The sequence below is a fragment of the Chiloscyllium punctatum genome, chromosome 15 (assembly GCF_047496795.1).
Source record: "Chiloscyllium punctatum isolate Juve2018m chromosome 15, sChiPun1.3, whole genome shotgun sequence".
Taxonomy (NCBI): domain Eukaryota; kingdom Metazoa; phylum Chordata; class Chondrichthyes; order Orectolobiformes; family Hemiscylliidae; genus Chiloscyllium; species Chiloscyllium punctatum.
The window spans coordinates 66,785,924-66,799,123 of record NC_092753.1 but is presented as its reverse complement, the minus strand read 5'-3'; the positions used below and the strand labels follow the sequence as shown (position 1 = coordinate 66,799,123).

General features: G+C 42.6%; 1 protein-coding gene across 9 annotated transcripts in view; it reads left to right on the top strand.

Annotated features, from left to right (window-relative positions):
* Nucleotides 1-13,200, top strand: part of bbx (BBX high mobility group box domain containing) — a 207,054-nt gene that overhangs the window by 182,923 nt on the left and 10,931 nt on the right. For 8 of the 9 annotated variants that reach the window (XM_072585379.1, XM_072585381.1, XM_072585380.1 and 5 more), the window contains 3 exons: nucleotides 1,800-1,871; nucleotides 3,835-4,023; nucleotides 11,782-11,989. In XM_072585379.1, the coding sequence (XP_072441480.1) occupies nucleotides 1,800-1,871; nucleotides 3,835-4,023; nucleotides 11,782-11,989 (469 nt within the window). The remainder of the gene's footprint in view (nucleotides 1-1,799; nucleotides 1,872-3,834; nucleotides 4,024-11,781; nucleotides 11,990-13,200) is intronic. The other variant, XM_072585384.1, reaches the window with a different exon arrangement.

Sequence of the window (13,200 nt, the reverse complement as noted above, 5' to 3'; positions counted from 1 at the left end):
GACCGAATCAAAAACTTTCAGGGAGGGTGATAAAATTAATGAAAGAGGTTTGAGATTCAAAATGTGAGTCAAAGCTGATGGCTTCATCTCCAACACCATTTTGGTTTAGCCCCTTCCCCTCTCCCTACTTCCCCCTCATCTCTAATGCTTTGCATTGCCCTTTATAGGCTTTGCATGTAAATTATTAAATTAGAAAAAATCAAGAGTGATTTGGCGATATAAAAACATGTCCAGTTCTATATGCAAGCTCCTCTTGTTCTCTGTAAAAAGAAAGCGAAAAAAATGATGGCGTAGGGCACTTGTGGCATGTTTGTAGTGACCTTACCTCAGAACCTGGAGATGGGTTCAAGTCCCACCTGTTCCAGAGACTTCCTGGTATTCAACAGAAATGGAAACAGGATCTGATAACACAAGCAGTTTGGGATTGAGAGGGAGTGGAAAGGCAGAGGTAGGTGTGATAACTATATGGAAGTTAACCCCAAACATGTGGAGGTTAATGTGCCAATGTGTTTGAGAGGAAAAGCATGGAATTAGAAGCCTGTCTCCAGAAGAATAGAATCAAAGCCACTGCTGAAGATATTCTGACTTTGATACAATAGGTAAGGGTGTAACAAAAAAACACTGTCATTCAATGAAATAAAGGTTTTGAAGGAGTGTGTTTTGGATGACTGTGCCAAAACTGCACAAAGAGGTTGGTGAGAATGAGATGGGATCTTGTCACACCCTATCTTCAAAGTTATAGCGATATTATATTTGACATTGATTTGTGTTGTTTCTGTACTATGACTACAACAGAAATCTAATTAGAGAATTTCAAACATGGCTTTTTGGTAAAGATAAGGTTGGCAATACATTCAAGTGAACTGAAGTTAAAGATGAAGCAAAAGACTTCAAGAACAGAGAATGAGATTATTGGAGGAGGTATTTAATGGTTATAGATTTGAAGGAGGGGTGAGAGTGAAACAAGGTAACACTCTGAACAGAGCATTGGAAATACCCAAGCACAATTAGTAAATTTCTTGTAAGGTCAAAGCTAACATTTGTGTCCATGTATGTGCTGACAGAAATGCAATAAACCTGAATTTGTGGCAGCTTGAAATCCGATTCAAAATCAATGAACTCTATTTTCCTTCAATTTGCTAGTGCATAGTGTGTTTTTCAAATGGCAAGTATTAGCCACCTCATAACTGATATAAAAGTGTTTTCTTTTATGTGACTATCTGATGGAGTGACCTGTTATTGTTCTGAATGAATTGTTTGTCATTTGTCCAGTGATGAACAATTTTGTTCTCAACACTTTGTGACTAATTACACATTTGTGAGTTCAGGTTGGAGAACTTAACAGACTTTTCTTCTGTTGAACATTTGGAATGCAACATTGTGCAAAATTGATTTTTGTCTTTGACCACACAGGAACAAGAATGTATTTGAACTTAGTACTTAGGTACAGATAGTGCCAGATTTTCTTCTGTGGCAGTTGATGTAGTCAGAGCACTTGATTTTTGCCTTTCTTGAGACATATTCAACGTTAAGTAAATTAGTATATTTACGCCTTACAGCAGCTGTTACTGCTGTCATCATTATCTCCCCCATTTCCTTCAGCAGTTATACTGTCCTTTGAAAGTGACCAGTGTGCCAACACAGAAACATTGGGTTAAATTGTGTGAGGCATAGCTGTATTTTAGTTTTCCATTTGCAAGAACAGATTGTGGAATTACCATTATTCTGTTGGAATTAGGAACCCGTTTGGTGCAAACCAGCATTTTCTTTTTTATGTATTTTTTATTTATTTTTTTTAGGATCATCTCCATCTCAGAAAATAGTCAGCAAGTGTAAACACCAAAAGGGGACACATCATTTAACTGATAAAGGTACTAATAAAGGTTCATTTTTGCTCCATGGTGGAACTGATGTTTTTTGATGTAGAGTGAGGTAAGGGAAGAGGTGGCCTCAGCTCTTGAACTCTTTCATTGTTCCGGTATGATCTAGCTTCTGTGTAAGTGCTATAACTGCAGATGTTCACATTGTGAAGCATGGATGGAAATCAGCACATAAAACGCCTTAATTGTTCCCAGAGGATGTCACGCATGCATGTAAATTTGTACATAATGGCCGAAGTGCCCCAATGAGACTGTTGGGTTGAATATTGTGGCATGGTAACTTGTTGGAATATAATTAAATCCATGGTAATGATATCCAGTTAATCTCTTTAGATTGCCGTAATCATAAATTTAACTAACTGTGAAAGAGTTTAAACTAACTTCCAAGTGTAAAGGCTAGTCAATGGATTACTGCAGTGATATTCATACAATAAAACACTCTTAACATTAATAGACCTTGCTAAGTGTCTAGGTATTGCAAATAGGGATTATAATACCTCCCCTGTGTGAATAAAATAGACCAGACGAGATAAAATTTTGTTGAAATTTAATCTGAGTTTTCTCCACTTTCAGTGAGCTAATAATAAAACATTTGCTGCCTAAGATCCTTTGATTTCCATGTTATGGCTAGAATGTAAATATGCAGCCTTTACTAAAAAAACAGATATGGCATTTTTAAAAGACTCAAATCTTGCATCCTCAGTAATTCACAACAATGATCATTTAACCATTTCTAATATTCTAATTAATCCAGAAAGACATAATTAATTAACCATAAAACATCATGGCAAATCTTTGAACCATGCTCTGTTCAATCATTCAGCACCTCAGTCGCAGTGACCAAGTAAAGTCCGAAGTATAAAAGTGATCACATTTCTCCCTATCTGTTGGTGAAATTTGGAATGTGCTTCAAACATGATGTATTATATTAAGTTCTTAGAGCCAATATGATGTGTATTTGTCTTTAAATGCTGGCAGTGCTAAGATTAAGGCACGTTCTAACCACGCAGCTAGTTACGTGCATTCTGTCATCCATTATGTCACTGATGTTGTACAGACTATCTATGGCTTCCTGTTTCATTTTATACATTTCGGGGCTGTAATAATCCTTTACTTCTGTATTTGGGTTAGAAGGGTTAACTATTGACTGGAAGCTAGGAAAAAAAAGTCTATAAGTTCCTGACATCAATATTTTATAGTGATTGAATTGGATAATGAGGTTATACTTGAAAGACATTTAGTCAGTTAACTGAATTTTCTTTTAACATGAATTTCAAGTGTACCTTTTTTAGATCAAGCCATTTATTCAACTGTAGACATTAAGGGTGCAAATTTCCCATTTTTAATTAACTCTCCATCTCCACTTCAGTAAACATGACTCATCATGTGCCACAGCTTGTTAAGAGGATGCAGAGCATAACCATGTTTATGAGCCTATCACAGGCCTTGATAATGGTGTCCTAGGACAGTAGAAGCTGCCATTCAAACAGAGACTGGCAGCTTCTGAGTCCCAAAAACCATTGGTTGAAATCTGCTCCTATGAAATCCAGCAATGGGAAGGTAAGTTCTGTTTTCTCCTCCAGGATAAGAGTTAGTAGGCTGAGAGGATTGCCCAGAGATTAATTGATGATGGGGTAAGAAAAGGGTGAGTGTCTCATCATTGGCTAATTTGTTTAAATATTTTCTCACCACCTCTGGGAGGGTTAAATTGTACACCAAGAAAGATGTATTAGTGATATAGAATAGTGGTGCAAGGTGCTCTATAAATAAGTAGCAAGTGACAGACTTGCATCAATGAAAGAAACATAACCACTGTATGCATACCTGGGAATGGGAAGCTGGGTCAATAAATGACAGCAGTATTCTGCAAGCAAGCTAACTGAAGAGTCTTACTTTATGTGAATGGATACTGTTAGAATGGTGAATTTTGACTTAATTGTTTCTTGCATTTCAGCCATAGCACCACCAGATTCAAACATTGAGGAACATGCAGAGAAAGTAGACCATACTGCATTGGTTCCAAGCAGCCCACTGACAGCTGTTACACAAGAACCTCTCGTTGGCAGCCAAAAGCGCAAGGCTAGAAAAACAAAAATAACACATTTAATCCGAACAGCTGATGGCCGCTTGTCACCTGCAGGGGGTAAGTGGAAAATGGTCCGATTTTGTGATCAGTTGTGTAGGAATGTAGTTTACCATTCACTTTGAGAGTTTTTGAGTAACAGTTCCCTTACTTAGATACCATTTCCAGTGCCAAGCCCTCTACAGGGGATCTGGAGTCTGTGAGTAAGGTAACCAAAACAGACCAATCAGATTGAAAAATCTTTCCTGAGACAAGCAGACTACAAGCCAGGAAAAATAAATTAGAAAATTGAATTCAGTATAAAAATCATTAACAGAAAGTGAAATATTGAGAAAGAGATGTCAGAAGAAAAGTTCAAAGATTTATTTTTAAATTCTCCAACAATGACAGTAAAATCTCCATTGTCCAACTGAACCATTGAGCTGCTCTCTCATTAGTGAGAGTTGACTGATGGAGGTTTAACCTGAGGATCACCACACCTACGAGAGGGGAGAGTTTGAGGAGGAGGGTCCTTCATGGTATCCTCAGCTTGTGTGAAATATTAAAGATTGGAACTGCATATTGTGAACCTACATTTTCAGTTTGTTCAACAGTAATTAAAGCTTAGCACATCGTTAACAATCCACTTACATCTGAATGTGCAAAGCCCTACCTTTCTCTAGCATGTTTAATAGTTAAGTAGTGGGTGAGCAATGCAGATTCATTTCTTTCATATGCTCAAATGTCACTTCTGTGAGTGAGCTACTGGTGTAGCAAAGCTTGTGGAAGATCACAGTAAATCAGAAAGTAGTTTGCGATTTTCACATTTTATTACACACTGGGGGGCATGATCACCTCAGCACTATTTCTGATACACATGACCACATGGGCATCAACTTGTAAAAGTGGAAAATGATACTGCTAGAGATTGGACTTGAGGTAAATAGGTGAATGGGGACTTAATTTAAAATAAATGTTTTTCTGTTTGTACTACAACCAATTGTACATTGATTTGGTAAATTAAAGGCACAATAATCAATTGACCATTTTATCAGTGGATGCACTGACAAGGGCAAGGTCTGTGATTATTCAGAGGCTGAACCGTCTTGAGTGAATAATAGAGTTGGTTAAAACTTCAACATCTATCGGAGCTTTCCAAAAAGACCTCTTGGAGAAAAAGGAAAGTCGCAACATTGCTAAAGGATGGGAGAAAAAGAAAATGAAACCATTATAGTTGGACAGTGTGGAAAGTGCAAAAAGACACTGGGTTTGCCAATGCAAGAAATCTGCTTCCAAAGATACAACCAGAGGGTACCCTAAGGCAATGACCACTGAAAAACCATGCGTATCATTGTAGCAGCAACAACAGGGAGTGGGCCAGAAACCTGCAAAAGTAGAAGCAAATACATGACTGACCACAATGAAGTTTCAAAGTGGAGGAACCTTCAGCCCGAAATTGACTTATTCACCATGGTTAATAATGTTCTCCTCGTTGCCAGCTATTTTTTAAAATTCTAATTGCCTGTCAGTTAAAGGACATTTCAAGCATGTCCATTGTGGACACAACGAGTGCAAGTATTCACACTGTTCGGTACACCTGGAGAGATCATATCTGACAATGAGCTACATTGAAAAAGGCAGACTTTTTCAAGATCATATGTGCTAAATGGAGGATAAACCAAATGACCACCTCATCATATTATCCTAGAACCAGCCAGCTCGGTCAATGAATGGTTCACATTCTCAAAGCACTCATTATAAAGTGTAGGGTATGTTACTATGTTCTTCCTTTGGATATGGGCGTGCCATAACTATCAGAGGTCATGTTGGAAAACCCGGTTAGAATAACCCTTTCAAGCCATACCTTGTCCCAGATTCTCAGAGATACAGAGGGCAAACCTTTCACAAAACAAGAGAAAATGAAGACGGTGCATGATCCACATGTTGAATCTGTAGTTTGACAGAAGTTCAGAATTATACAGGAGATATTTAGAGGTTCCCAAAATGTGCAATGCATTTGATTAATTAAAATCACAACATCAAAGGGGGTGAGATAAAGAAGGAGCAGAAGCCAATTCGGAACTGTACGCAAATCCAAATATATGCAAAATGCATTAAAAGATTTGCTTGGATAATGAATGTGAGGAAGGTATACATTATGATAACAATCAACATGCAAGATTTTTTTAATTTCACAAATATACTTTACTCATAACATATTTTGATAATCTGTACAATTAGTGGTGCCATTCATAGGCGCACCTTGCATTTCTTTACATACAGAGATTGGAATTAATCATTCATATGTACAGGTCTGTATGTTTACCATCCATATATTTAGCTGAGGCTTCAGCAGAGCCCACTTACTGCGTGGGCCCCCTGTTCTTCTTTAGGCAGGCAGATGTTACACAGTGGTCTTTTCCCACCGCGCCTTGGCAGCAGCTGCCCCAGGCTTCAGCGCGTCCCTCAACACATAGTCCTGGACCTTAGAATGTGCCAGTCCGCAACACTCAGTCGGGGTCAGCTCCTTCAGCTGGAAGATCAACAGGTTTCGGACCGCCCAGAGAGCATCTTTGACCGAGTTAATGATCCTCCAGGCACAGTTGATGTTCTCGGTGTGCGTCCCGGGAAATAGACCGTAGAGCACAGAGTCCCGTGTCACGGAGCTGCTCGGGACGAACCTCGACAAACACCACTGCATTCCTCTCCAGACCTCCTCTGCATAGGCACATTCCAGAAGGAGGTGTGTGACAGTCTCGTCCCCCCCCGCAGCCGCTTCAAGGGCAGCATGCAGTGCGGCAGAGTCTGGGCTTGCATAAAGGATCTCAAAGGCAGAGCCCTTCTCACCACCAGCCAAGCCATGTCTTGGTGCTTGTTGGAAAGTTCTGGCGATGAGGCATTCTGCCAAATGACTTTGACAGTCTGCTCAGGGAACCACTCGACAGAATCCGCCCTCTCCTTTTCCCGAAGGGTCTCAAGGGTACTGCTGACCACTTCCTGATGGACTTGTGGTCAAAGGTGTTTTTGTTCATAAATTTCTCCCTGAAGGACAGGTGATACAGAACAGTCCAACTATTTGGAGCGTTCTGCAGCAGCAAGGCCAGGCCCACCCTTCGCAACACCGGGGACAGGCAGAACCTCAGTAAGTAGTGGCACTTGGTGTTTGCGTACCGGGGATCCACGCACAGCTTGATGCAGCCACACACGAAGGTGGCCATCAGGGTGAGGGTGGCATTGAGTATGTTTGTTCCCCCCTTGCCCAGATCTTTATACTTCGAGTCCCTTCGGACCCGATCCATCTTTGACCTCCATATAAAATGGAAGATGGCCCAGGTGACTGCGACGGCACAGGTTCTGGGAATAGGCCAGACCTGTGCCACATATAGCAACACTGACTGACAGTGCCTCACACCTGATGACCAGGTTTTTTTCCCGCGATGGAGAGCGACCGTAGCTTCCATCTGCCCAGTTTCTACCCCACTTTGCTGATACACTCCTTCCAAGACTTGGCGCACACCCTAGCCCCCCCCCGAACCAAATGCCCAGCACCTTCAGGTGGTCGGTCCTGACGGTGAAGGGGATCGAGGATTGGTCGGCCCAGTACCCAAAGAGCATGGCCTCGCTCTTGCCTCAGTTTACCTTGGCCCCCGAGGCCCATTCGAACTGGTCACATATGCACATGATTCTGCGCACAGACAGCGGATCCGAGCAGAAAACAGTGACGTCATCCATGTACAGGGAGGCCTTAGCATGCAGGCCCCCGCTGCCAGGAATAGTCACCCCTCTCAGGCTTGCATCCTTCCTGATGGACTCGGTAAATGGTTCTATGCAGCACACAAACAAGGCAGGCGAGAGAGGGCAGCCCTGCCTGATTCCAGATCTGACTGGGAAGCTATCTGATTCCCACCCATTGATTGCGACTGCACTGACAATGTTGGTATAGAGCAGTCTGATCCAATTGCAGATTCCTCCCCCAAAGCCCATTTTAGAGAGAACATCTCTCATATACCTGTGTGATATCCTGTCAAATGCTTTCTCCTGGTCCAGGCTGATCAGGCAGGTGTCCAACCCTCTGTCCTGCACGTAGGCGATCGTATCCCTGAGGAGTGCGAGACTCTCAGCGATCTTCCTGCCCGGAACAGCACAGGTTTGGTCAGGGTGAATCACCGACCCCAGAGCAGACCTGACCCGGTTGGCGATTACCTTTGACAAAATTTTGTAATCCGCGTTCAACAGTGAGATTGGTCTCCAATTTTTGAGTTCCTCCCTCTCCCCCTTCCGCTTGTAGATGAGGGTGATGATGTCTTTCCCCGTGGATTTACTCATGCTACCTGCCTGAAGCATACTGACATACTCCTCCAGCAGATCCTGGCCAATCAAGTCCCACAGAGCGGAATAGAGCTCGGCCAGTATGCCGTCGCTTCTGGGAGTTTTATTCTTTTCGTAGGACTCGAGGGCCTTGGTCAGCTCATCCAGAGATAGCGGCTGGTCCAGCCTCTCTCGTGTTCTGTCGTCTAAGTTCTCCATGATAGAGGACAGGAACGACTGGGAGGCCGCGCTGTCGGTTGGCTTCGCGTCATACAGACTGGCATAGAAGGATTTGCTGATCCTCATGATGTCAGTCTGAGATGACGTTATCGAGCCATCTTCTTCCTTCAGGCTGCTGAGCACAGAGCTCTCTTTGTGCACCTTCTGGAAGAAGAAACGTGAGCACGTCTCGTCCTGCTCCACCGAGCGGACCCTGGACCGGAAGATTATCCTGGAGGCCTCCGAAGCAAAGAGCGAGGCTTGCTGGCCCTTCACCTCCTTGAGGTCCTCCGTGACATCCACCCCCATCGTCTGCAGCAGGTGCAAGTTCTGCATACTTTCCTGGAGCTGGGACAGTTTTCCCCGCCCCCTGAACACCTTTGAAGATGAAGAACGTCTTGATGTTCCCTTTTACCGTTTCCCACCAGTCCACTGGGAACTCAGAGGGCCTTCACAGTTCTCCAATCTGCGTAGTCCCTCTTGAGCTCCTCAATGTTTCCTGGTGTCAATAGCTTTGTGTTCAGCTTCCACGTTCCCTTACCAGCCCGCTGCTCGTCCTGTAGGTGACAGTCGGCCAGCAGGAGGCAGTGGTCAGAGAAGAACACCAGTTTGATATCAGTGGATCTGGCCGAGAGCGTTTCAGACACAAACAGGTAATCTATCCTTGAGCAGATAGACCTGTCTGCCCGTGACCAGGTGTAACTGCGCTGCGCTCCATCTGCAGGTGTCTCTCCCCCCCCCCATCTGCATCAATGATACAGTTGAAGTCTCCAGCCGGAATAACCAGTCTGGACGTAGCCAGCAACAGTGGAAGCTGCTGCAGGACAGCCAACCGTTCCCTCTTTCTTAGGGGGTACACATTAATCAGTCTCAGGGAAGCGTTCTTGTACATGACATCGGTGATGAGGAGGCGCCCGCCCACCACCTCCTTAACCTCTGAGATAGTGACGTTGCCTCCTCACAACAGGATGCCAGGCAACGCAAGTGCAAGATTTCTTTTTTTTTTAATTTCAAAAATATACTTTATTCATAAAATAATTTGATGGTCTGTACAGTTAGTCATGCCATACATACGTAACCATTTACATAGATCAGAATTTATCATTTTTATATGCAGGTCTGTACGTTTATCAATCATATGTCCATATATTTAGCTGAGGCCTCAGCAGAGCCCAAATGACTGCGCGGGCCCCCTGTTCTTCTTTAGGCAGGCAGATGTTACACGGTAGTCTTTCCCCACCGTGCCTTGGCGGCAGCTGCCCCAAGCTTCAGCGCGTCCCTCGACACATAGTCCTGGACCTTGGAATGTGCCAGTCTGCAACACTCAGTCGGGGTCAACTCCTTCAGCTGGAAGATTAACAGGTTTCGGACTGCCCAGAGAGCGTCCTTCACCGAGTTGATGATCCTCCAGACACAGTGGATGTTCGTCTCGGTGTGCGTCCCGAGGAACAGACCGTAGAGCACGGAGTCCCGCGTCGGGGCGCTGCTCGGGACGAACCTCGACAAACCCCACTGCATTCCTCTCCAGACTCCTGCGTTGGCACATTCCAGAAGGAGGTGTGTGACAGTCTCATTTCCCCCCCCCTGCAGCCGCTTTGAGGGCAGCGTGCGATGCGGCTGAGAGTCCAGGCGTGCATAAAGGATCTCACAGGCAGAGCCCTTCTCAACACCAGCCAAGCCATGTCTTGGTGCTTGTTGGAAAGTTCTGGCGATGAGGAATTCTGCCAAATGGCTTTGACAGTCTGCTCAGGGAACCGCTCGACAGGATCCGCCCTCTCCTTTTCCCAAAGGGTCTCAAGGACACTACGTGCTGACCACTTCCTGATGGACTTGTGGTTAAATGTGTTTTTTTTCATAAGCTTCTCTACAAAGGACAGATGATACAGAACGGTCCAACTACTGGGAGCGATTTCAACTCATTCATAACTTGAACACCCAAGTGTAAAGTCTAAATCTCTGGAAGGTTGCGCCATCCAGAGAGTTGTCAAGTCACCTCGTTGTTAAACCGACTGTTAAATGCATCCATTTTTCAATTGTTGTTTCTGTGTAAATAGCATTGCAACTACTCAAATATATGTAAATTTTCATTCTTAGTACATGCCACTTTATCTTGGATGGCAGGGTTGAGGAAGGAATCTCTGTTATTAGAGGGCTGAATATGCTAATGAGTCAGGAAGCAGAATGAAACACATGACCAACTGCCATCTGCAGTCCAGCAGAAAAGAGTTGTATTCATTGTTGTTTGTAACAGCAAGTTGTAGCCTGAGCTATTGAATAAATCTGAGGTTTCCATCTAAACTGAATCAACTCTACTTAATCTATGTAACTTTCCAATAACACTTGAAATATGGCACAGGATATACCATTGAACAGTAATGGCAGGTTCCCATCCCTGAAGGATCTTCATGAGATATCAGGTGATTTTCAACAATCTGAGAGCTGTCATGGTCATTTGGTCCCCTGCTAGTCCACAGATTGCTACAATCAGACCTATGGATTACCAGCTCAGCATCGTGCTTTCTGCCCTCCATGAGCTTACACATTAATCTGGGCAAATCTTTGCTCCTAGATGGTAATTTTTTAAACATGTTCTTAAGCTAGATAAATGCACTTACTTCTCAAAATATTTAAATAGACCCTGTTTAAGTTAATAAATTGCTGAGGAAGTCTCACGGTAAATAAAATACTTCAGAATGAACCCTATCTGCAGAATCCTACAAAAATAGCATCAGCAAGTAGAATTGATAAGTTGCAGAGACAAAAATAGAAATTGCTGGAAAGTTCAGCAGGTCTGGCAGCATCTGTAGAGGGAAATCAGAGTTCACATTTTGAGTCTGGTTACTCTTTCTCAGAACTCTTCTGACGATTTTCCAGCATCTGCGATTATTTTGGATTTGTTTATAATAGGCTGCAGTGTTGGTGTACTACTCTGTGACCATACTTAGAAACTCTAAGACAGTGTTACACTTTACTCTGAGATGGAGAAATAATTACCATCAAAAAAAGGTGCATGTTTTTTTTGCTGTATGTGGTTTTTTGATCTCTCGTGTATAGGGAATCATGAGAAGTGAGATAGTTGCCTACAAAAACAGGTCATGAACAGACCAAACACCGCATGTGTTTTCTGCAATTGGCAGATTATACAATAATGAGAGACCTCCAGGTTAGTCAACATTCCTCTGTCAAAAATGGATATATAGAAATGAATGACTAAAGCAATGAAAGTAATTCACTTTTGAAGTGAGTCTACAGTTTTTGGTTTTCTTCTCTTTTAAAGTTCCCCATTTCCTAATTGCATTTCACTTTCTGCAGATCTGACAAAGGAGAAGATACATTGTAAACAGGAAAAGAAAAAACAGCCATTAAAGACAGACATTTCTGTTGGTGGAGTCAACTATAGTCATTCAGAAACTCAACAGGCATGTAGCATTTCTCCAGAAGTACAAACAGCATCTGCAATCCCAGCATTCTTCAGTTTAGCTGCCCTGGCAGAAGTTGCAGCAATGGAAAATGCACATAGGTGAGGTGACTAATAAGGTTAATAAGGTTAATAAGACTAATAAGGACCATTTTATAGAAAAATAGTCAGGATTGTTGGAAAAGTACTAGAATTAATTATTAAGGAAGTAATAGCATAATGTTTGGGCAATCATAATCTAATCAAGCAGTGTCAGCACGGATTCATGAAAGGGAAATCATGTCTGACTAAATTATTACAATTTTTCAAAGAAGTCCCAAACAGACTAGATAGAGGGGAACCAGTGTGGTATTTGCACTTCCAGAAGGCACTCAACAGGGTACCTTACAACAGATTAAGTCATAAGATAAGTGCCCATGTTGTTGGACATCATGTTAGAATGAATAGAGAATTGGCACATCAGCAGGAAACAGCAAGTGGAGGTAACGGGTTCTTTTCAGGTCAGCAGTGCATGACCAGTGGGATTCCACAGGGATCAGTGCTGTGTTCGTGGTTGACAGAGCAAAAGCAAACAATGTGGTGAAGGTTAGTGGGAAACCAGAGGCAATAAGGGGGGAGAGGATGAAATATAACATTAAACTAGCTAGTATTATAAAAGAAAACTCTAATGGTTTTTTGGATATATGAGAGAGGCAAGAGTGGACATTGGACCACTGGAAAAAGGTAATAAACAGGCTTTTAAAATAAATTCCAAAGAAAGATAAAGTTAAAAGCACTGAAATCTTTCAACAAGCAGGGCTAACAGTTTACAACTGCATAAACATTCCCTCTACATTATAGGAGTGTCACAACTGTATCAACAAAAAATGGCTGAATGGAGGGCCACGTTACTACATTAATGGCATCTTTAACATTTGAAACTAATTATGACAATTAATGTTCGCAAGAATGTTTCAACTCATTTGTTGAAATATCCTGTTTTCTGCCTACCTGATTTGCTTCTCAAAGGCTTCAGGAACCCACCCCAGTGAAAATAGTAACCTAAGGGGCAGTTGTATTTAGACAAGCATTTAAATAGCAAAGGTATTGTCATTTGAAACATGTGCCAGGTCACAACCCACCACCCATCCCAGCCTGGAAAAAATGGTGAGCAGTAGGAATGGCCTTTTAATTATAAAATTGAGGCCACAAAATTTCCCTTTGATCACCCAGTGTGTTTGCTCAGCATTTAAAAAAAAAAATCAGCTTCCAGTCTTTGGCTTACACATAGGACCCTGAAGACCCTCTGGTTAGTGGCATTGGTGGGAAAGCTG